The following is a 25518-nucleotide window of genomic DNA, read 5'->3' on the forward strand; positions in this document are numbered from 1 at the left end:
CCACATACCCCCCCCACCCCCACATACCCCCCCCCACCCCCACATGCCCCAACCCGATCCCAAATGCATACCTTCACATTTTCTACTTTCATATACAATAGGTTTAGTTTAAAATATTTCTTTTCTACAAAAATGTACATTCCTGCTGCTGCGTTTTATGGTGAAACCCATAATACACTGGAGAACCCTGTTCCAACTGCGAAGACGCCCACGCCTCTTGCAGGACGTAAAAGCCGTAGCCGTCCCGAGTCTGAACAGTGGATTGTTTCTCGCTGGTGCTCTCGTCACCTAATGTCCACCATGACGCATATATGACACCCAAGTATAAAAAAATCCCTTTGAAATGGTGACAAAAGTTTTCATTTGTTCAGTGGTTGAGAGGGACTGAAGAGGTTGAACCTACAGAATAAATGATCTCAAACGATCTCAAACGCATCGGCAGCGTCTCCATACTGCCCAAAAACGAACCAAAAGACAAACAAACAAAAAAAACACTATCTACAAAGAGAATAAGAATATACATTAAGAAAGATACCCATGCAAATCATTGAGCTTAGTAAGATTTCACCATAACAAATGACAATTATTTCAGCATAAATTTTCCTTTACAATTACTAACCCAACATTCCCAAGAATATGAAGGGCACCATGCCTCTCTCCCTTCCAGAAAAGCAACTTTAGAACATGGTTGACACCCATATCTTTGATGGAATACCGGCAACATATAAGATGAAAATAAATATCAAAAAATTTAGCAAGAATATATGAATGAAATAGTGGTCCTGACTGCCATCAAGGAATGAAAGACGCAAAAATGTCACGGAGAACAAAATTATAACAGAAACGTTACATTTACACGTTCTGCCCTTCCAAAACGTTCCCTATTGCGGCACTGGAGTTTTTGGGATGGGACCACAAACGTGTAAGAATGCCCACTGCGAGACACAGAACGTTTTCCCTGTCTGAGAGGACACATCCCAGAGACCTCACGATGTGCCCTCGCCACGACAGCTTTACGACTTTGTTGTTTTGGTCAAATGATTTACACATACAACTTTGACAAGTTAATCAATTGTGTTGTCCCATGACCAAAATGTATAAGAAATTTGATTAATGCTCCGTCAATAAAGTTTTTTTTTGGTAAATTGTGTTGGTGCTTGTTGGATGGAGCAGCGGTTAAACTAGCTGCAGTAAACCGCACGACGACTTGACTGCATCCCAAACAATAAGAAAAAAGAGGGAACCCAAACGTGAACAGCAAACGACTGAGTCCATGTTCCAGGAGGTAGGGAGAGAGGGAGGTAGGGAGAGAGGGAGGTAGGGAGAGAGAGAGGTAGGGAGAGAGGGAGAGGACAAGCCAGAGTGATCACGAGAGAAGAACGTCACACCTGCTCTCCAGAACTTGCTGACCCGACAGCAACCAAAATCTTTGGGAGGCCAACAAGACAACGAGGAGTATGTTTACAGACATGGCGGCTGGTTGCAGGAGCAGGGGAGAGCTTCCTCCCGCCTTACGGGACACATCTCCTCGCCCGCCACGAGACAGTCCAGCAGGCCCTCGTCTTTGCTCTGGGCCAAAATGTTCTAAACATTTAGAGACATGACGATGACAACAAAATATATATATATATATCCGCTTCCAAAAAAAAAAAAAGAAAAAGGAAAAAAACCCACACAAGGCAAAATGAAGAAAACAGACAATGTCCTTAAAGGAAGAGTAGGAGAGGAGAGAGGGAGAGAGAGAGAGAGAGAGAGAGAGAGAGAGAGAGAGAGAGCAAGGGAGAGAATGAGAAGAACCAAAACAAACTCTACAGATTACACATAAGGGAGAGGGGATTGTTCACTCCAGCGTTAGGCCATTTTCTCCCAGAGTGCTTCACTCTGCCCAGCTCGGCTCTCCCAGACTGGTAGGTAGTGTGTGAGCGTATTGCTGTCCGGATGCTTGTTCCTGCCAAGCCCACAGATGCCAGGCTCCCCGTGCGTGCGTCTCCCCGGGCCACTCTGACCCTCGGTCTGCTGTGCACAGATGCTTTAGTGTCTCCTCCTCCTGTCCATCACGAGCGGTCCCTCCGTTCTCCGAAGGAGACGGTTCGAGGTTTGGCAGCTGGGATGGGAACGCGTCACGTATCCATGGCTACGTGGGAAGCTCAGCACTGCGTGTACTGTAAATCTAATCCAGTACCATGCAGTTCTCCCAGTACTGCTTCAACCCAGGGTCTTACAACCACTACAGTACTGCATGTGTTTACTACAGTACCGTGACGTTTAGCCCAACACTGCGAGTCTAATTCAGTACTGTAAACCTTACCGAGTACTGAGTAATATTCAGTATGGCATGTCTGATGGCCAGTACTCCATACAATCCAATACTGTGTGTATAATCCAGCACAGAGAGTATTTAAAACAGTACTGAGAGTATTTAATCCAGCACTGAGGACATGTTCCAGTGCTGCAAGTCTTCATTGCTTGCTTTGTTTTAGTCTGTCGATGTGGTAGCAGAGTTTGAGGGCGGGGCCAAGCTTCAGGCCCATGTACTTCATCACCATGTCACTCCGCAATAGCATCAGAGCCTTCCCGTCTATCTCCTACACACACACACACACACACACACACACACACACTGATGAGGGGATACTCTTACAATGACCTCTGTGTGACAATCCTACAGCAGCATGGTGTGAGTATGTATCTCTCTGAGAGAAAGCGAGCACAAATTTGTTTGTGTGTGTGTGTGTGTGATGATGTTGTCCAGACTAGCACTGGTTTCAGAGAGATGAATGCGAGTCTCCCAGGTGAAGTCTAAACACAGATGACGCATGTTCTCCTCAGCAGGCATGTCTTTCCTCTCACCCTCTCTCTCTCTCTCACACACACACACACACACACACACACACACACACACACACACACACACACAAAGGGGGTCTTTTTCTGTTACTGACGTTAACAGCTATTTGCAGATTCAAAATTCTAAATTGTTTCCATGTTTCATACGTACAGGAAAAAACAGGAGAGAGACAGAATGAAAAAACAGGAGACAATAGATAGAGATAGAGAGAATGAGAAAACAGGAGAGAATAGATAGAGATAGAGAGAATGAGAAAACAGGAGAGAATAGATAGAGATAGAGAGAATGAGAAAACAGGAGAGAATAGATAGAGACAGAATGAAAAAACAGGAGAGAAGAGAGAGGGGATGAGAACAGGAGACAAAACAATGAGAGTTACTGACAGTAAGAGCAAGTCAGCGACCCTGATAAAGGGAGAGGTGGAGAAGAGGAGAGGGAGAGAGGGAGCGAGAGAGAGAGAGAGAGAGAGAGAGAGAGAGAGAGAGAGAGAGAGAGGGAGCGAGAGAGAGAGGGAGCAAGAGAGAGAGAGGGAGCAAGAGAGAGAGAGGGGGGAGAGAAGGGGAGAGGGAGAGAGAGAAAGAGGGAGCAAGAGAGAGAGAGGGGGGAGAGAAGGGGAGAGGGAGAGAGAGAAAGAGGGAGCAAGAGAGAGAGAGAGATAGAGAGGGGGGGGGGGGGGGGGGGAGCAAGGGCTAGACTCACGTGTTTCCTGAAGAGTTCTGCGTGAGGTGCCAGGGCAGTGGGGTCTGCCTCTCGCACAAACTGCATCACTTCCTCTATAGACCAGGAGGAGGGGCTTCTGCCGCCAGGAACTCTGGGAGTCTCGCATTCAGCTGCTGATGCATCAGGACCTGTAGTGGAGCTGGCTGCTAGGAGGGAGGGAGGGAGGGAGGGAGAGAGAGAGAGAGACATAAGAACTTGAACAACCATGAATATCCATTTCCGAATATAACTGGTTAGCTCTGACAGGACTGTTATATTCCATATATAACCCCCCCCCCCCACCCCCCCCCGCAGCCCGAACAGAGCACAGCCTCACCACAGCCATACGAACACCCCACCTGCAGTCCTGCTGCTACACCCGCTACACCCAAGTTTGCCCTGGATATTTTGGGTGAATTCGTTACATTCAGGCTTCCTCCTCCAGGGAGAGACAGGCATACGCGTTTGATCTGTAGCAAAGCTAATGAGATTATTCTAATGAGATTATTCCAATGAGATTATTCTAACACCAGCACTGCAGACCTTCCTGTGCTTCTCATGGGTTAGAGCAGGCAAGACCTGCAGACCTGACGCTCCTGCAGACCTGACACTCCTGTACAGACCTGACGCTCCTGTACAGACCTCACACTCCTGTACAGACCCGACGCTCCTGTACAGACCCGACGCTCCTGTACAGACCTCACACTCCTGTACAGACCTGACGCTCCTGTACAGACCTGACGCTCCTGTACAGACCTCACACTCCTGCATATTATCATTCAGGAACCTATTACTTCAGTCACTTCAAAGCCAGAAGTGACAGTTTTGATAAAAAATACTCTATTTCTATTGCTTTTTAATAGAATTCTCTCTCTTTCTATCACACACACACACACACACACACACACACACACACACATACACACACACACACACACACACACAACCTGCAATTAAAATTTCCTTGTCCACAATATTTAAATACAAGCAACCACACAAAAACAATAGAGCGTCCCATCAATTCAAACAAACACCATTCAATCACCATTCAGTTATACTCAGAATACATGAAGCTGGCCAGATGGTGCACGACTCTGTTCTCCAATCATATGGATCCTATTCACTATGGCGACTGGGCGAGGCTAGAATCTGATGGTTGCCAGGCACTGCAAAACCCCCCAGTTTAAACCCCCAGTGAGAGGCTGCACACACACCTTCCACTCTTCTGTGGCTGTGCGTGGGGGGGTTAGAGGCATGCCGACGCAGTGCAGGGCTGTTGCCATGGTAATAGGGACTGCTGGGTTGGGACTGGTATTCCGAGGCGCTTCTTATGGTCTGTGGGCGGGGCGTCATGGAATTGGAGGCGGAGTCCATGAATCGCTGCTCCTTCAATAAACCGCTCTCTTCTGGAGGTAGGGTTTCAGCTACACACACACACACACACACACACACACACACACAGAGAACGCCAACTTGTACCCAAGAAGTACAGATGCAGCACTTTGACCACACAAACACACTGGCGCTGGTTTAGGTGCCGTGAGGCATGCTGGGATACCTTCTGAGGGGTGCGTGTCCGTGTGCAGCAGCTTGGGCGAGAGGGGGGCGGAGTAGGGCGGAGACTCCCTGGAGATCCGCTTCACGCCCCTGTTCACCGCCGGGGTCTCAGACCGCTCCTCCTTCACTGTACGGGTGGAGCAGAAACATGGTCTCTCCCTGCCCCGAGACCGGTGTGTGTGTGTGTGTGTGTGTGTGTGTGTGTGTGGAGGACACGGACCCGCCCTGCTCCTTTCGTAGGCGCTGTGGGCGGGGCTAAAGGGCTGACTGCTGAACAGGTTGTCACACTGCAGGTGTCTGCACACCGTCTCCAGGAAGCGCAGGACGAAGGCGGCGCTGGAGGCCGACGGCAGCTTCACCATCCGCGCCCCACCGTCCGTCCGCACTGCCACACAAACAACAACAACAATAAACAACAACAAACAACTCCCACTCAACTCAGCCAGAACAGGTCCGATTTAGGGAATCCCAGAGCGCTACAGCGTCTAGAACACAGCTCAGCAGATACGGGAATACAGAATACGGGTTCATGACACAGGCACCTCGAGTCCAGTCCTGCACATGGCGATCACTTGGCATAATCATAAATCACTGCTAATGAAATCACAGCTCTCGAAAATCCAGGTACTACACATATTTCCACTTAAATTACCTTGGGGTAAAGACTTATGATAATGTAGCCAGACAGTTCAATTAGGTGCCCATTAAACTCCCTGTGATTACAAAATCCAGGAGCGGAAATGGACTCGGAGTTCTGCACTGAATAATCTCTGGCTGAGAGATAAAGACAGAGGGTCCCGGCTACCTCGGACCACCTCTCCTCCGTCGGGCTGGTTCTGCAGGCAACCCAATAACACTTTGGGCTGGTAGGCGCAGTCCAGACACGCCTGGACCGTCTGCTGCAGGACCAGGTTGACGGCCCCGGGCCCGAAATGGTCCGGCAGGCGCTGGACCTGCTTGCGGTCCAGGTGAGGGCCACAGCTGCCGTGTTTGTTCACATACACACACACTGAAGGGAGAGAGGAGAAGAGAGAGGCTGTAACACACACACACACACACACACACACACACACACTGCAAAAACTCAAATCTAAGTGTATAGAGTGGAGCTGCACACAGTAGGGGCCACTGCTATCGTGGCCTCAGGGGGTCTTACCGGTGGAGACCACAGAGGAGAGACCGCCCACCGGAGACAGGCCGTCCCTGTGCCCCTGGGTAGGGGGCGCTCTCGAGTCGGAACCTGCAAGGGTGGACAAGGAGCTTGGGAGGATCTTGGGCTTCCTCTGAGGCACGCGCACACACACACCGACACACACGCGCACACAAACACACACAGGAACAATTACAAACACATTTGAAGCTGAGGGCAATATTCACTGCTTTGAAGAGTGATTCAAGTATACAAATGCACTGTGGGAAAACAGAGTTGTGCAGTTTGGGGAAACCCACAGGTGAACAGCTGATTTACTCACATCATATACTTCCAGACAAAATGCTTTACTAAATACCACAGTGCAAAATACGACCGTCTGCCAAACGCCACACGCGTGGGTGCCCTCATAGGTCTCCTCATCCGTGCCATGTGGTTAGAGAGAGAACTCTAAAAATGTCTGTCGCTCTGTCTAGACGCCTGTGGTTTGTGTGACCATTAACATCAGAAGCATCCAAAACAAGCTGCTTCAGTTGCTGAAGAGCGCGTTCAGTGAGCAGCCGTGTAATCACAGCGCCCGGACCACTACAGGTGTGCTCCCAAAGGACACGTCACATTTACACTTTCACAGCATGTGACACGTTCAAATTTACACTTCGCTTAGAACTGCAACGAATTTAACAAATTTATGAAGTAGCAGCAGATCAACAAATCAACACGTTCCTCACCCCGGACTCCTCCCACTCCGCACCCACGACCCCTCCCACTCTGCACCCTCAGCCCCTCCCACTCCACCCAGACCCCGCCCCTCACCTTGCTGCCAGGCTTGGGTCCTCTCTTCTTGTGTGGGCGTGGGGCGAGTTGTGGCGTGGGCGCGTCGCCCCCTGGCGGACCTCCCGTGTTCTGGGTGGACGCCGCCAGGGCCTTCAGCAGGGCGAGGGTCTCACTCTTGGGCCGGCGACCTCTCACCCCTTTGCGCACCGGCAGGGCGGGGAGGGGCGTGGGCAGGCGGTACACCGACTGCATGGAGCGGCGTGTGGGCTTGGACGGAGAAGAGGCGGAGGAGGAGGTGGAGGTTGGAGCTGGAGACGGCTTCGGGAGGGTGACTGCGGAGAGGCGTGGTCAAAACGCTGGTTAGAAGGGCAAAGGGAGGCACGGTTCCGAACGCACACTATCCCTGCCCCCTAGCTCCCTCCTCGGGGGGGAGAGAGAGCACGTTACTCCCTCGTGTGACACAAGCGCAACACAACACAAACGCGCGCAGTTAAAAAGGTCACAATATGCTAATTATGTGCCCACTGCACAGGCACACGGGCACACAGGCAAAAGCGGGCTACTGTGTGTTTGTGTGTGGATGTGTTCACCCTAAATTACTCCCGTGTTAAGTTGGTGGGCAGTGTGTGGGAGCTGAACGCGGGGGGAAGTCCAGGGCTCGCGTCCCAATGCTGTCAAAGCAGCATATGGGAATAATCACTACAGCACTGCTTCACCACCCCCGTGACGCAGGACCCTCGAGAGACAGCGCGTGTGTGCGGGGCCGCATCTGTGGCCTGGTCGAGGGCTGTGTGTGTGTGTGTGACGAAATCAAAACAAACAATATCAACTGAAATTAATGAATGCAGGAATAGTGGAGGGGGTTTGAAAAAGGGGGTGGAGAAGCAGAATGGAATGAGGAGAGAGAGAGAGAGAGAGAAAACATGAAGGAAGGAAGAGGCTTGAGGGTAGGAAAATGTGGTCTATTAATAATCATAATCCTGTTACACACTCAAATTCAAACAGATCTTAAGCTGCACTAATAAATGGGCACCACCACCACAGCCTCCCCACGTACTTAGTTTCACTAGCGCCTAAACAGGCACAGGTTTGAAAAAGTCGCATTTATTATTTAGACTGATTTACTAAAATCGCAAATAACAGACTGCGTTTTAACACAAATCTAGCATTTTTCATTCTGTAATACAAAAATACTCTTGTATAAAACAAAGAACTAATTAAGAACCAGAACCACAACACGCTGGTTTTATATACACACATGCATCAATACCCAACCGGTTCACGTGAGGAGTTAAGCGCGTGTGAGGGGGCAGGTCCTGCCCTGGCCGGTCCCGGTCGAGACCATCCCCCGCACGGCGCGACAACACCGAGCCAACAGACAGAAAACGGAACAAACGCCGGTTAACTCACCGCGCAGAAACACACAAGCAGCCGTTAAGAAGACGAACGGCGCCGCACAGACGACAAAGACGTCGGTCACATTACGGGGAAGAACCGGGAACTTGTGTGGCCACTGGCCAAGTTCCCTCCTGTCACCGCCAAACTATCACCGGAGAGGGAGGCGGCGGAGGACCGGAGCTCTGACCGACCGGTGCCGGGAGAGGGAGGGTGCGCGCGGGGAGGGAGGCGGTTACGCGCCGGCGCACACGGCTCCAAATACACAGGTGTTTGTGTCTGGGGTGTGTGGGGGTTGGGGGTGTGTGTGGGGGTTGGGGGGGTGTGGGGGGTGTGGGGGTTGGGGGGTGGGGGTGTGTGTATGGGGACGACGACGGGTCAGGACTTTTAGGACTAAAACCCACACAGAGGAACTGAAACTTACCAATATATGCCTGTTTTTATATATATAACCCCGAGAATGCTACACATTCATATCTTTCTCCCCACACATAATTATTTTATATATATACACAGGACTAACAATATATATATTCCCCCTTAGCCAAAATTCGTATCAAAGACAAACCGCACTCCCTTAAGTCTTGTAATTCTGTGTTTGTGTAGCAAACATCTGCAGCACACGGTAAACCTGGTTAACATGAGTTACAGCCGCAGTTAAAGCGGGGCGCACTGTAAACCAACGAAATGAGGCGACTAATAGATTCTGTCAGGCATCCCATTTTCTCGTCCTTTTCTCCTTTCACTGTACACACCCTCTTTCCTCTTTCTCTGTCTCACCCCCTCGGAGGGGCCCAGTCTGTACACAGTACAAGGCTCGTTATTGTCATGATGTGTGTGCAGACCGGGTCCGTCAGCCGCCTGAGGCCGAGAAGGAGCCCCTGAAACCTGCTTCACCTCTCGCATCCGTCGCGTTTTAGAGGTGGCGTGATGAAAGCTTTGCACGGGTCTCTACAATATACGTACGGTGCCATGAAAACATGCCATTAAATGCAAAATGTGGACAAGAAGCTAAACCCACTTCAGAGGTAAGCTGACAAGGAACATCATTTCCTTTTCGCTATACCAACCCCAATTACCACGACTACGGTAATTATAATAATCTCTGTGTCGTTTTAACGGAATAATTTCAATTCTAGAACCTGGGAGGGATTTTAGTATCCATAATGACGGCCCTTAATGGAAGAGGAGAGATCACTGCCAGTGCTGCTATGACAATAAGGATGACTGACAGCTACAAACACTGCCAAGCTCTCGCCTTTGTCTGAGTTAATTAAAGCTACTTTTCAATTAAATCCCATTATGTCACATAATCTTATCTAAAGTTTAATTCAGCCAAAAATAGGCAAACATTTCAGAATTCTCACTCAGATGTACATAAAATGAGGCAAAATTACAGCATATGCAATGGGGTTTGGGTACGTTGTCATAGCAACATTTCTCAAATTATATATTCAAATTAAAATGGGTGACACAAATGGATTTATGTAGAGTGTTTCATCTTCTAAATGTAATCTACTGAGATGGAGACACAGAGAGAGGAGAAACGGAGGAATACACATAGCAAAACTCACAACTGAAATCTGTAAATATTTAAAATTTTCTTTCATTAATCCTCATGAGCCTGGAGGCTACCGTAAAATATCCCCCTCTAAACGTTCTGTAAATCTGCCATCTGGCAACCACAATTTCATGTAAATCTGGCAACATTTAGGCACAAAAGCAAACCATGCAGGAACAACAAATAGGTCTTCATCTGCCGCAGCAGAGTGAGAGTGATTCAACAAGAATTACTACTTCATGTTTATTATTAGTCTGTAAGGCCATATTACCAAACCCACTCCCAGGGGTATGTACTCATTTTTTCAGGTCTTGATTTATTTTGTTTTTTTTTTAAATCCAAAATCCATTTTCTCATGGCATAAAAGAATGGAAGCGCCATCTAGTGTCCAAACCGAAAAATGTAAATGCATTGTTTTGTTTTCCAAAAAACAAAACAAAATAACAAAAAAAAACACACACACACACACCCACACAACTAAATATTTGACATCCAATATTTCATTCTTTGTCTTTCATTGCTGGGAAACCTGGCCAGTCACGCAATCCATTATTTTTGTCCTAGGCTGTTGTGGCCAAAATTAGTCATAGCAAATAAGTCATAAAAACGGGCTCAGTTTGGAACAGTTAATCAATTCCTTCAAGTTCAACAGACAACCTAAAAGGCAGACTATAGTCTGTATATATAGTCTGTGGTTGTCTATGAAGAGCACATTTCTTGTTAACCTCAGTATACTGAGACTAAAGTTTGACCTATATAACACAACAAACAAGACTTATACATGTCTGGTCTTTCATTATTCTAACAGCCTTATTTTACAGTGCTATATTCAAGTCTTGTAAAGGCCTTACGCTAATATATTTTATAGCACTATAAAAAGTTTTGGAACCACTAGAGTTTTGACCTATGCTGCCCCCTTGTGGTTGCTCGCTTGCATTACTGTAAAGCTGTGCGTGTTCGTTCTTAATTCTCCTTCAAAATCCTCTGGAGTGTCAGTGCCAACAGTGACTATCCTAGGCACTGTAACTTGCAATAAAAATATCAAGGCAGACTGTCAGTGTAACCAATCATGAAACACACCTAATAAGGAGGCAGTTATACCTGTTTCTCAATTACTTTACGTGTGCATGCAACATATAGAATAGTAGGCTAAACACCAAGCATGCATTTCTGAGAACTTGGACCAGGTCACACCCGTTAGGCTCTGACAGTGCGGACCAGGTTACACCCGTTAGGCTCTGACAGTGCGGACCAGGTCACACCCGTTAGGCTCTGACAGTGCGGACCGGGTTACACCCGTTAGGCTCTTACAGTGCGGACCAGGTCACACCCGTTAGGCTCTGACAGTGCGGACCGGGTTACACCCGTTAGGCTCTGACAGTGCGGACCAGGTCACACCCGTTAGGCTCTGACAGTGCGGACCAGGTCACACCCGTTAGGCTCTGACAGTGCGGACCAGGTCACACCCGTTAGGCTCTGACAGTGCGGACCAGGTCACACCCGTTAGGCTCTGACAGTGCGGACCAGGTCACACCCGTTAGGCTCTGACAGTGCGGACCAGGTCACACCCGTTAGGCTCTGACAGTGCGGACCAGGTCACACCCGTTAGGCTCTGACAGTGCGGACCAGGTCACACCCGTTAGGCTCTGACAGTGCGGACCGGGTTACACCCGTTAGGCTCTGACAGTGCGGACCGGGTTACACCCGTTAGGCTCTGACAGTGCGGACCAGGTTACACCCGTTAGGCTCTGACAGTGCGGACCGGGTTACACCCGTTAGGCTCTTACAGTGCGGACCAGGTCACACCCGTTAGGCTCTGACAGTGCGGACCGGGTCACACCCGTTAGGCTCTGACAGTGCGGACCGGGTTACACCCGTTAGGCTCTGACAGTGCGGACCGGGTCACACCCGTTAGGCTCTGACAGTGCGGACCAGGTCACACCCGTTAGGCTCTGACAGTGCGGACCAGGTCACACCCGTTAGGCTCTGACAGTGCGGACCGGGTTACACCCGTTAGGCTCTGACAGTGCGGACCGGGTCACACCCGTTAGGCTCTGACAGTGCGGACCGGGTTACACCCGTTAGGCTCTGACAGTGCGGACCGGGTTACACCCGTTAGGCTCTGACAGTGCGGACCAGGTCACACCCGTTAGGCTCTGACAGTGCGGACCAGGTCACACCCGTTAGGCTCTGACAGTGCGGACCGGGTTACACCCGTTAGGCTCTGACAGTGCGGACCAGGTCACACCCGTTAGGCTCTGACAGTGCGGACCGGGTCACACCCGTTAGGCTCTGACAGTGCGGACCGGGTTACACCCGTTAGGCTCTGACAGTGCGGACCGGGTTACACCCGTTAGGCTCTGACAGTGCGGACCGGGTTACACCCGTTAGGCTCTGACAGTGCGGACCGGGTTACACCCGTTAGGCTCTGACAGTGCGGACCGGGTTACACCTGGTCCAGGTGACTCACTGCTGTTCCCGGGCGGCTGCAGGCTGTGTTTGGTCACTGAGCACCAGCCCACGGGGAAGACGTCCCTGGAGTCGTAGCGGCACCAGTAGTCGAACGCCCCCCTCCAGCCGTCGAACATAATGAAGACCTCGTCGCCCTTGATCTCGCCGACGGTGGCGGGGCAGATGAGGTACGGGTTCTTCTTGTCCACCGCCTCCAGCTTCATGCCAGGCTTGAAACCGTTCTGAGGAGGCCTCGGAGGTTCCTGCAGGGGGCAGCAGTGAAGACACGAATCAGACCGCAGGACAGGAAACGGCGCGCTAAAACCAAAAACAGGGAAGAGCCCAGAGGGGAGGTGGAGCGGGCACCTTTTTGAACGCGGATGCGGGCGCCATCTCGGCTCCGTTCAAGGTCCTCAGCAAGAACATGGGCCAGGAGGAGGCGTTCATCCTGAACCCTAGAGAGAGTGTGCACGAGAGTGCATGAAAAAGAGACAGAGAGACATAGTACACGAGAGAGAGAGGGAGAGAAAGAGAGCACACGAATGAGAAAAGCTGCAGGTTAAGGGTCATGTACAACCACACACCATGTGTGCGTCTACATTCTGATTTAAGAGGCCAACTCACTAAATCACCAACTACATCACCAAATGTTTGAAAACGTGTTCACCTTAGGCATTCATTTACTGTATTCACGTTTTTTAGAATTTCGTATCCAATAAGTTAAGATGTTTCTGAACGGTTGCCTTGGCTACAGTAATAACGGGACTAAAGTGGATTCCGGAGTCCAAGTGGACGCTCTGCTCTACCCAGGGGAGGCTGCAACATGTCGCCGTTCTTCTCGCACGTTCCTATTGGCTGAATGTCGGATGAGTCGACCAATCTCCAGAAGTCGTTGGTGTTGTCGCTGCCGTCCAGGCGCAGGCGGAGCCTTATGCCCGTCATGCCCATCACCGTGGCGATGCAGACTGACGTAGAGTTGCGAGGGTCGCGGGCCTCCAGCTTCATGCCTGCTTTGAAGTCATTCGAGGGAGGGATGCGAGACTGTAGAAGAAGACGTTCATAATAAAAGTTCACCATGACACTTCATAATAAAAGTTCACCATGATACGTTCATAATAAAAGTTCACCATGACACGTTCATAATACAAGTTCACATTTACAATGTAAGCATTTAGTTTTTTTTTCTTTCTTTCATTCTTTAATGTTTCGAATCTGAGTACTGAAAATGCAGACGAGAGCTTCAGCTGTCTTTATTCTGCTGCCCAGGGCGTTCATTCACCTGTCGGAAACAGCTGGGCGGGGCAGGAGTAGACGACGTCTCCTTCAGATAGTCTTCCCACGTGAAAGACTCGGGGGCTAAACACGCACACGTGCACACACATACACATACACACACCCTTCTCATTGTATGTTCTACAGAATTTTAATAGACAACATACTGATGACAACTGAACACAAGAGGGTGCTCTAACCATAAAAACAGAACACCCCCCCCCCCCCCCCCCCCCCCCCCCCTCAATTTCTCAGACCTCTGGAGATGAACGTACCTTTAACGGGCACAGGGCCCGGTGTGTTGACAGGAGTGCTCCTGCCTGCCTTCTCCTTCTTAACATCTTTGTGATCTGCAAAAACAGACAGAGCACTGAACATATGGCACAACGACTGCACTGACGCAGACAGCGCCATCCAGAGGCCGACCTCAGTCCTGCACCAGTAAGAGCAGAACTGGGAACTAGGGTTGCAGCGGTAACCGGTTTCACGGTATACCACGGTATTAAAATGCACGGTTATCATACCGTGTGCGTTTGCTTATTACCGGTAAAAAGCAAGCCAGCGGAGAAACTGACCCGCGCATGCGCAACTCCGCTCCGGTTCAGCTACTCAGCACACAGCAGTGAGAATGGCAGAAAGTGCATCAGACTTAACACATTTTTTTACAAAAAAAAAAAGCTAAACTAAAATCAGTGGCGAAAATGACGTAATCGCGGTGGCTCCGCCCGTGCGCGAGGGTCTCGCGCGCTGTCGATTCGCGAGGTCGTACACCTCTCGAATTTTGTAACTTTGCGCGCTGCGCCTCAGCGCAATGAACAAAGTCACGTTTGCAGGATTCATACACGTTTAAAAGGTGGAATTAAAACACTTGTACGTCACTTTAAAGGTCCGTTTCAATATTTCCCAGCACCTTAAACTTAATTAAGTTAAATATTTATACATATACTCGAAATAATTCGCTTTTTCATCACATTATTTAATGGTTGTTTATTTCCAAAACGCCCAATCTTAACGTCTTCACGTTCTCTCATGTTTTGTCCTGGAATTAAAAGAGGCTCGTATTTGTTAACGTAAGACAAAAGAACTGTGCGGAGTCGCGTGCTACGGTCACTAGTGAAAGTATAAACCTAGCTTTTTATGGTCATTGCTTTCACTGGATGTGAAAGACGCTATTAATTTACATGCGTTCAAATTCTAACGTACCTGTTTTTGATATGTTAAAACCAGACTCGGTGTGAAAACCTTAAAATAGAAATCTCTATTGTGATGATGTCAGAAATAAATCCTCTCTTCCTGCAGTATCTGGTTATATTCCAACTTGGCAGTACAACGGACGTTTACAACAGTTGTTGATCAGACACTGACCCAGGCTGAGTTTATCAGATATTAAATAATTTAAACTTAAATAATTGTACTGAAATCCATGATTTAGGTTTCTCTAATTTTGCAGTATTTATATAAACATGTGTACAGCTTATTTTTTTAAAGGACACATTTTGTATACAATAGTTCCAGGTTTCTACAATAAATAGTTAATTGAACAAAAATAACTTGTAATTTCTTTAAGGGTCGGTGTATCTTTTAATAATATACAAACTAACTGTGATACCGTGATAACCGTGATACCGCGGTATTTTCTGAGACGGTTATCATACCGTGAAAATCTCATACCGTTGCAACCCTACTGGGAACGAACGTACGGACACTGGTAATATCTTCAAAATAAAAAGCTGTGGGGTTTGTTTACTCCCTAATTTTATACACAGCCAAAATGTGCAGAAGCTGTAATTTCCCTTTAAAAAATTTCAGTTAAAAATTTCAGTTTATCTGAGTGAGTCCAGACAGCTGAAATGCGATGGGGGAGTGGTTGGCCTCGTCCACATCTGAATACTCCGCCCATATCTGCATGCCCCGCCCATTGCGAAAGTGCTCCAGACTTCACCTTTCAACGCAGTCCTCCCCATGCTGATTGGTGTGTGCGGCAGTCCAGCGGTGCCGGTCCAGTCCTACAGAAGCCACCCTGTGACCCTGGGGGGGGGGGGGGGGGGGGGGAAGAGAGAAAACTGATCAGCCGCCAGGGTGCCGTGACCAGAGGTTGCTGCTGTAGAAAGGTCATCACCTCCTTTGAGAACACGCCCATACTTCGACATGATGAGGGGGCTGTATAGACACAGGAGCTCCGGGGAATCTGCGTCAGACCTTCACGTATATCCACGCAATCCCAACAGCACCTCCAACAGCTTTAAAACAACCTGTGGCATATTTGATTTGCGCCGGCCTCGACTGGTTTCTCCACGAGCGATTGCTCATGCCTGTGGAGTTTTTATGAGGCCGAAGTTATTGGGAGCAGGAACCGCAGTTCAGCGAGTTCGTTTTTTCTATTATTCATCATAAATGTTCAGTGCCACCGCCCTCACTGGCATGGTGAGCGTTCCGCAATGAAATAACGGCCCTCACATACGCGCAAGCGCTGGTATAGCCTCAGAACTTCAGCCATTATTCGCTCGAAATAAAGAAACTTCCCCTAATGATCCCGCCGCAATAGGAATAATCGCACGCTGGTCCCAGCAGGCGGAGACGGTTAGTTTAAACGTCCAATCAGGAAGGCTTTTTATCACCATGCCGACAGCGGCGGCTGAACGCTAAACAGGCCCATTAGCCGCGCTCCGGCAGCCAGACAGCACGGTCTCGCGCAGGGGCTCCATCAAAGAACCTCTCAACGGCTTTCCCACTGGACCCGGATGAGGGACGCTGGAGACACTTCGGAGTACATTTGTCACATCATAGCGATGAAAGTACACCGTATGGCTGTATTGTGTTGAGATTATAGGATCTGTATTCATATTTGATTATCGAAAGTGAGGTACCGATGTGATCAGAAGAGAGATCAGATTACTGCTGTGCACTGGAACGTGTAATGAAGCTCTGGAGGGAGTGAGAGCTTTTAAAGCCTCGGTCGTCTATCAAACGGCTAAGCAGGCCTGCTGACCACCAGATGAGTGTTGAGGACACTAGCACAATAATCAAGCACTGGGATGTTGTACAGAATGGTCAGAACCGGCAACTTAAGCCACGTGTGTAGTCACAGGACCGAGCTGGCTGCTCACTATCTTATAGAGTGGTTGGGATCCCGCATGTGCTCCAATAAACGCTGAAGAATGTTTCGATTTGGGTGTCCATCACCCAGCTGTCTGTCTGTCTGTTTTCCATATTCTCAAGAAACAACAGGACACCAATTAGCAGCAGTAGGTCATCCATCCATCCATCCATCTATCCATCCATACATCCGCTTTACTTATACGTCTGCCTGCACAATGCCAGAAACATCAGGTCTGACAGGCAGCAGGCGGTGAACAAGTGAGAGCTTTTGTCAGCATAAAAAATAGATCCTTTCAGTAAGTGGCTGAGGCAATGCACTGTGCACATACACTCATGGGGAGGAGGATGTAGTGTTAACATGCTCTCCTCCTCCTCCTCCTCCTCCTCTGGTCTCCTCCTTCCACACTTTCTTCCAAGCTCCTTCTTACTTTATCTACCTTCTTCAAGATTCAAGAATTGATTGTCATGTGCACAGCAGAAATGGGTAGTTACACTGTACAATGAAGTTCTTACTTGTGTCTGTATATGAGGGGCGTGTGTGTATGTGTCTGTATATGAGGGGGGTGTGTGCATGTGTCTGTATATGAGGGGGGGTGTATGTGTCTGTATATGAGGGGCGTGTGTGTATGTGTCTGCATATGAGGGGGGGGGGTGTATGTGTCTGTATATGAGGGGGGGTGTATGTGTCTGTATATGAGGGGGGGGTGTATGTGTCTGTATATGAGGGGTGTGTGTATGTGTCTGTATATGAGGGGCGTGTGTGTATGTGTCTGTATATGAGGGGCGTGTGTGTATGTGTCTGTATATGAGGGGGGTGTGTGTATGTGTCTGTATATGAGGGGGGGTGTATGTGTCTGTATATGAGGGGCGTGTGTGTATGTGTCTGTATATGAGGGGGGTGTGTGTATGTGTCTGTATATGAGGGGTGTGTGTGTATGTGTCTGTATATGAGGGGGGTGTGTGTATGTGTCTGTATATGAGGGGGGGTGTATGTGTCTGTATATGAGGGGCGTGTGTATGTGTCTGTATATGAGGGGGGTGTGTGTATGTGTCTGTATATGAGGGGGGGGGTGTATGTGTCTGTATATGAGGGGGGGTGTATGTGTCTGTATATGAGGGGCGTGTGTATGTGTCTGTATATGAGGGGCGTGTGTATGTGTCTGTATATGAGGGGCGTGTGTATGTGTCTGTATATGAGGGGGGTGTGTGTATGTGTCTGTATATGAGGGGCGTGTGTATGTGTCTGTATATGAGGGGCGTGTGTATGTGTCTGTATATGAGGGGGGTGTGTATGTGTCTGTATATGAGGGGGGGGGTGTATGTGTCTGTATATGAGGGGGGGTGTATGTGTCTGTATATGAGGGGGGGGTGTATGTGTCTGTATATGAGGGGGGCGTGTGTATGTGTCTGTATATGAGGGGGGCGTGTGTATGTGTCTGTATATGAGGGGGGCGTGTGTATGTGTCTGTATATGGGGGGGGTGTGTGTGTCTGTATATGAGGGGGGGGGGGTGTATGTGTCTGTATATGAGGGGGGGGTGTATGTGTCTGTATATGAGGGGCGTATGTATGTGTCTGTATATGAGGGGCGTATGTATGTGTCTGTATATGAGGGGCGTGTGTATGTGTCTGTATATGAGGGGCGTGTGTATGTGTCTGTATATGAGGGGGGCGTGTGTATGTGTCTGTATATGAGGGGGGCGTGTGTATGTGTCTGTATATGAGGGGGGGCGTGTGTATGTGTCTGTATATGAGGGGGGCGTGTGTATGTGTCTGTATATGAGGGGGGCGTGTGTATGTGTCTGTATATGAGGGGGGTGTGTATGTGTCTGTATATGAGGGGGGTGTGTATGTGTCTGTATATGAGGGGCGTGTGTGTATGTGTCTGTATATGAGGGGCGTGTGTGTATGTGTCTGTATATGAGGGGCGTGTGTATGTATGAGGTGTGTTTGTGTGTCTATGAGCGTGTTTGTGTGTCTATGAGCGACATGTGTGTGTGTGTGTGTTTGGGAGGGACATATATGTGTATGTGTCTGATATAGATTGTGAGTGTGTGTGTGTGTATGAGGGGTGTGTGCGCTCCTGGCCAGGGCTGAGTCTGGGAAATCATGAAAGGCATTCCATACACCCTCCTCCTCCTCCTCCTCCTCCTCCTCCTCCTCCTCCTCCTCTCCCCAGACTGTGTCTCTCTCCACCCCATTGGCCCCACCCCCACCTCCACGCTACTGCCCCTCCCCCCAAACCCCTCATGCCCTCTTATAAATGAATTCCACTCATTCCAGTCACAGCGCACACTCAGGACCCTGGAGGGCAGTGGTTGTTGTGGTACTGCAAGGCACATGTGGGATCCATAATCGTAGCTTAATTAAATTGTAACTTAGAAATGACACTTGATGTGTGCTCGTGCTGTGTGTGTGTGTGTGTGTGTGTGTGTGTGTGTGTGTGTGTGTGTGTGTGTGCAAATCCAGGCACATACAAACACATATAGAAGCTGCCGGTGCAAAACAAATGATCTCTTGAGAATAATTAAGACTAACCTAATTCCATTATTGCCTTCCCTATGCTACAGTGCATCGTAACCGCCGCAGGCTACAACCTACTCCACCTGTATAAAGAGTGCTTATGCATTCCAGGCAGGCCTGAGTGAGGGTTGTCATGGCAATGGAGACAAAACGAACATCACCGGTCACACCAAATCAGATGTGCAATATAATTAGTCCTGGAGGTTCAAAGCCACTCTGTCCCTCGCTGAGCGGAGGTTTAAAGTGCACAGCCCCTATATTTATGTGGGAGTACAGATACCCTCAGATTAATGCTGGGGACCTTAATGTATTTGTTTCATAGTAAAGTACTGGGGCACTTGCTTTTAAATGTACTTATGTGTGTAAAGTAAAAGTATCATGAATTATTATAATTCGTATTATGTTACATTAATTTGAGAAACTATTTCCAATAAGGAGACCATTCAAGAATTCATCCTTCCTGTTTCAGACACGTCTTTTGAAAATCTTCTTCTTCTTCTTCTTCTTCTTTCGGCTATTCCCGTTTAGGGGTCACCACAGCGGATCAAACTCCTCCATCTGGCCCTGTCCTGAGTGTCCTCCACTGACACACCAGCCACTCTCATATCCTCTACCACTGCATCCATAAACCTCCTCTTAGGTCTACCTCTCCTCCTCTTGCCTGGAAGTTCCATCCTCAAGACCCTCCTACCAATATACATCTCCTCCCTCCTTTGTACATGTCCAAAACATCTCAATCTCGCTTCTCTAACTTTATCTCCAAAACATGCTACATGTGCTGATCCTCTAATAAACTCATTTCTGATCCTATCATTCCTCGTCACTCCAAATGAGAATCTCAACATCTTCATCTCAGACACCTCCATCTCCCTCACCTGTCTCTTTGTCAGTGTCACTGTCTCCAGTCCATACAACATAGCAGGTCTCACTACTGTCCTATAGATCTTTCCTTTCATTCTAGCAGACCCCCTTCTATCACAGATCACCCCAGACACTTTATGCCATCCACACCACCCTGCCTGCACTCTCTTCTTTACCTCCTTTTCACTTCCTTCATTACTCTGTACCCTCGACCCTAAGTAGGTAAACTCATCAACCTTCACCAAATCAACGTCTTTTGAAAATAAAAGCAAAAATTGTTTGTAAATAGGGCCTGGCTGATGTGTGTGTGATACAGGCGCATCTGTACGGCTGTAGCGTTACGGTAGTGGCTCAACAGGTCAAACAAAAATCCAAAAGGTCTGCTGTGCTTTAAGAGTGCATGGCATTCTTGTATCCTCGTAACGGGCTTAAAACGGAAGATGACAGTGGGGGAGGGGTTTATAACAGAGGACAACAGTGGGGGAGGGGTTTATAACAGAGGACAACGGTGGGGGAGGGGCTTATAGTGGTGGCCACTGCAGATACTTGCCTCTGCTTTAACTTCTGCGCCCCGCTGAGAATGAGATGCCATAACTCACACAGACGAGGTCTATTCTAAGAGCCACGGCACAAATAAAAGTGAATCGAGCTGTTTTGAGGTGAACAGTAATTCAGTTCATTGTGGGTTAAAAGAGCCACAGGAGGTCTGTGAGGGGGGGGGGGGGGGGGGGGGGGGGGGGGCACTCCAGAGCAGCGGTCAGGGGGGGAAAGGCTCTTTAGCAGGGTAAACAATTACGAGTGACCCCTGGCACGACACAGGCAACCCCATCTCCCGCCAAAGGTTCGCAGACACTTTAATTACCTCCTGGAGGACAAGTGATGTAGAGAGAGACGAATCCACAACAAACCCTCCGAGTTCACAGCCCAAAACCACAATCCAAAGCCAATTTCAGTTTTAACCTCCCCAACTACAAATGTAGTAGTCTGCCCAAAACACCAACAGTCCTTCTAATGACAAACGCCACTAAACAACTAAAGTCAGAATGCTTCTGAAACAGCTGACACTTTAAATTTTGTTCTCGAAAGCAAGATAAGTGTCAGAACGACGCCACACAAATGCTTTGCGTCGGAAACAACACGAAGCCCGTGTCATAATTTCCGTCAACGTGACAACACGCAAACACGCACACCCCACAGCTCTAGTGCAGGAAAGGTGAAGCTTCAGCAGGAATCACAGAAGGGCCTCTGTCTGCTGCCCCGTCACGGTGAACATCCAGATGTCAAATCGCATGGGAGAAGAGCCAAGGGCCAGCCTGGAATTCGAAAAGTGCAAGTTGATACAACTGCCTGCGGATTCCAGAACTCAAAGAACAACCATGCTATGATTCCAGAACTCAAAGAACAACCATGCTATGATTCCAGAACTCAAAGAACAACCATGCTATGATTCCAGAACTTGGAGAACAAAAGTTGCTTCAACTATCTGAGAATTCTGGAACACAGAGAAAGTTGGGGGGAGTGTGGAGTTAGTCTGGCTGAGTGGTGATTGGCCCATACCTGAAGCCCAAACACCTCCCACATCCCTCCACGTCCAAATGCCTCTCCCCGAACATGGGGTACTAATGGAGGGAGGGAAATGCGAAGAGACCACCTAGGGTGGGAAGGAAAGTCGTCCCATGGCAGACGCCCACCCCCCCAGGCAGCAGTAGCAGGTCTGTCAGGAGCGTGAAGACTTGTTGAACGCCCTCACTGCACGACTGAGCATAAAACATCGGGAGAATTTCAGAGCTTTTTACCATGTAGCACAAAACAAGAGAAATTCATCAAGGTCCCATGTTTATTAAGGTTTTAATTGCTTGACACAAATTCAAACACAATTTAATTTTGCTACCTAAAATTGGCTGGCAATTTGGAGAATCAATTATCATGTAATAAATATGTTGGCTAAAGTCCTGTGGTCGTATTCATGGAACTAGCCTTGAATCGCTGTGTTTTATCATTCCTGTGTGAAGCCCATAAGTGGCTTGAAAATCAGGAGACTTTCAATACAGCCAATAGCTAGCTTTCCAAAAACAATAAAAAAAAACTACACCAGTGAGATCTTCAACTCATGCTACCAGTGCGGGAAACATATCCCTGGCACTGCAAAGTTCTTCTCTGGTATTTCTGATGTGCAGGAAGGCTCACATTCAGGTGTGGGTGAAACGCTCCAACTACATCAGGTGGTGTGGCTGATGGAGCCACATACCGCTCACCTGAGTTCAGCCTCAACAACACAGGGAACCTAAACCGGACAGTAGAGCCAAAAAGCCATCTCCTCCAGACCAGACATAGAGAGAGAGAGAGAGAGAGAGAGAGAGAGAGAGAGAGAGAGAGAGAGAGAGAGAGAGAGAGAGAGAGAGAGAGAGAGAGAGAAGAAAAGAGTGAGGAGGAAGAGAGAGAAAATGAAAACTTTATCAAACATTTCCTTGGCCTACCCTGCTGTAAAACACAGTTCTGAACACGAAAGGTTTAATAGGGCAATTATAACAATGTAATCCACTACATCTTTGCTTATGCATGCCAAAATAGCTCACAAAGGAAAGGGATACTGTTAACATTTCACCACAACTATGACTTGTCTGTCTGCTTTCTGCAAGGTAAAGAATTTCCAGCCATGTCTTTTGCCACCCACCCACCATGAATACATGAATACATGGGTTATAAACATTTATCCCCATCCTCGTAGAGGTGCCAATCAGAAGGCACGGAGAGCCACGTGCATCCTGTTTCCCAAGCACAGCCCCTCCCACTACGAGAAGTGTGAATTGAGGGAGGGGGTTCATTCCTGAAACTGAGCTTCCTTACAGTTATCTGCTCACCACTTTCACAATTAGCAATTAGCTCTCCTTTTCCTGTCAGGGGCTACACTGATAAGATTATTTGTTTTTAAAATATTTAGTGATGGTGCTACTTTGGTTTTCAAATACCACTATTAGACAAGATTAAAAAACCACAACCTTGTAAAATAAGTGTGCTTTTCTATTATTCATAAAAAAAAATTAAGTAACTTAAAATTAAGTGGAAAGTACTACAACCAGTGCTGCATCGTACATACGTGTATCCTCCCTCCACAAAGCCTGTGTGTCCCAAACCACAAACTCATTCAGACTCACTCAACAGCCCGTTCACATCATCCATTATCAAACCCTGGTTTCTGTCTTGGTCAGTGGAGAAAGGTAACAAGAAGGGACAGGAAGGTGATGTTAATCTGGACTTCTGGGCGTTGGCTAACTGCAGCGTTTTTAAACACAACAGCTTTAAATGGCGATGTGAATGACTGGGGTTCACAGGACACCGTTTGTGTTGATATGAGAGGAAGAAGAACAGTGGAGCACTTCTGCCTTCCCATCATGCCTCTGAACCCACTCCCTATTCCCAGAATGCTTAGCAGTGTACACACGATAAAAGCATTAGAACAAAGGCATGATAGAGAGCAGGGAAAATATTGTCACGGTTTTAGACCGACATGTATCTTGGTGTGTGTTCAATATGTGCACTTACAGCCCTACTGTAACTCTGAACAGTCTCTGTATGCAAGATGAACCATTTTGCAGGGCAGTGATGGGAGAGGCACTGAACATTTAATGAATGGATATTTCATTTGACCGCAGATTATCACCCTCAGACTTTCACTCTCACACAAAATTTTCTATTGATATTCTGTGGTGAAACAAGTGGATTCACACAAAACTATATTTCAAAATAATAAATCAAAACATGACATATAATTGAGGCTCAATATCATTTGAAAAGAAAGTGGTCAAACATGACGTCTCTCTTTATGAGATCGTCATTATGATTTATTACACATTACATAAAGTATTTAGTATTCATATTTTAAATATAGTAAATTATATCAATTATATCCAACAAAACCGCTCATCGACAAAGCTGAGAACATGACACACAAAAGAAGCATTCGCTTGAACTGAAACTGTCACTCCACTCCAGAGGTTTGAACGTCGAACTTGGAGGACGTTGGAAAACCACACACACACACACACACAACGGTACTCAGTACCTCTTTCCCGCTAGACTCTTCAGAATTGATAATTGCCGAAAAACACAAGCTATTGAATAAGTAACTATGAATATAAAATGTACTCACTAACATTAATCAAACGTGCAAAACAAGTTAACTTTCACAGGTAAGAAAATAATGTAGGCATTATTATACCTAGTATAATTAGCATAAAACAAAAAAAGTTTGCTGGAAACCTTCTTTAAAAAAAAAAAAAACCTTCCCATAATTTCGCCTGGTGACGACTCAGATAAAGTCATGGGAGCTGTAAAATGAAACGTCACCACAAATGAGAAGCCTTACCCATCAACAAATACCATGTACGAGCAAACTGTGCTCTAGATCTGTGCGAAATGTAAGAGTCCATTAGAGGTCTTTAAATACAAGCTAACAGAACCAACCCGGAGAATTAGGCGGACTGATGCCAAATGACTGGTACTAATGGAGGTGAACGCCCATCAATAGGCAACCACTTTGGAAATAACATACATCCAGAAATACATTGCGAGGGAAGAAAGTGTTGACAGTGAAGATATCGTTTAAAATCCTTCCATCCGATCATCAGGGCGAATTCATCTTGGCACCGAAGATACCGACCGTTTATATAGCACGTAGAATCGTTTAAAGGCCAAAAGAATCACCTTACCTTAACAATTTTGTCGAAATTGAAGCAGATCTCAATACTTTTCGTAGGAGCTGGCCGCCATATTTCGATCACCTATGCGCATGCGCAGCAATAAGAAACGTTGCGTTGAGGGTTTTCCACTGTGGCCGTGCCACACCGCCCACTGAAGACACGTCAGGCTGGGGCTGCCACAATGCAGGGGTTAGACGCTAACACAACTTTCATTATGACACACAACTTAAAAAATACTTTATGACACACTCATTTATACTTGTAAAAAGTTACTTAGTGATTAGATCAAAAGAACTGCTTATTTTATGGCATGTATATCTGCAGGAAAAATGTATATTTCTTGTTTGCTCTATTATGAATGAGCTAAACGAAGCAAAGTACTGATTTGCACGTAAAAATAAAGTTTTAGGTTTTAGGCTGGATTTTGAGAAATGTTTCTTTTTTTATTTTGTATTCTGGTTTAATATAGAGATGCTATTTACATTTGGGATCCAAATAGCCCGTAGCACTTCAATTAATTACATCATTGCAAAGAAATCACTAAATGAAGTAAACCTATTTAATATGTATGGTTTTTATTGTTATTTTACAATTTGATTAAGCTATAGATATTTTATATATGTTTTTAT

At 47.5% G+C, this 25518-nt stretch overlaps 1 protein-coding gene across 3 annotated transcripts; it reads right to left on the minus strand.

Moving 5' to 3' along the window:
• Positions 1-52: 52 nt before the first annotated feature.
• Positions 53-25028, minus strand: LOC143484836 (sex comb on midleg-like protein 2). Of its 3 annotated transcripts, none has more exons than XM_076983802.1 (15): positions 24899-25028; positions 15650-15735; positions 13983-14057; positions 13715-13791; positions 13242-13476; positions 12802-12890; positions 12455-12698; positions 7068-7360; positions 6261-6387; positions 5910-6113; positions 5325-5489; positions 5106-5231; positions 4762-4971; positions 3548-3711; positions 53-2585 (listed from the first exon to the last, which is right to left on the minus strand). In XM_076983802.1, exons 2-15 carry the CDS (start codon positions 15669-15671, stop codon positions 2460-2462), a joined length of 2157 nt encoding a protein of 718 aa, XP_076839917.1. In that variant the 5' UTR covers positions 15672-15735; positions 24899-25028; the 3' UTR covers positions 53-2459. The 3 variants fall into 3 exon arrangements, with proteins under 3 accessions (XP_076839917.1, XP_076839915.1, XP_076839916.1); XM_076983800.1 differs by having other exon boundaries at positions 3548-3714; XM_076983801.1 differs by lacking the exon at positions 24899-25028 and adding an exon at positions 15827-17321 and having other exon boundaries at positions 3548-3714.
• Between the last annotated feature and the right edge of the window lie 490 nt (positions 25029-25518).

The sequence above is a fragment of the Brachyhypopomus gauderio genome, chromosome 21, assembly GCF_052324685.1.
Source record: "Brachyhypopomus gauderio isolate BG-103 chromosome 21, BGAUD_0.2, whole genome shotgun sequence".
In the NCBI taxonomy this organism is placed as follows: Eukaryota; Metazoa; Chordata; class Actinopteri; order Gymnotiformes; family Hypopomidae; genus Brachyhypopomus; species Brachyhypopomus gauderio.

What these genes read in the sequence shown, in the direction of transcription:
- LOC143484836 (XM_076983800.1), bottom strand. Translation starts at nt 15,671, where the DNA reads ATGGGGAGGACTGCGTTGAAAG. An exon ending in GCAGCCGCCCGGGAACAGCA is followed by an intron (nt 7,361 to 12,454) that starts GTGAGTCACCTG and finishes GCCTCTCCGCAG; the next exon opens with TCACCCTCCCGAAGCCGTCT. An exon ending in CTACGAAAGGAGCAGGGCGG is followed by an intron (nt 5,232 to 5,324) that starts GTCCGTGTCCTC and finishes CCACCCGTACAG; the next exon opens with TGAAGGAGGAGCGGTCTGAG.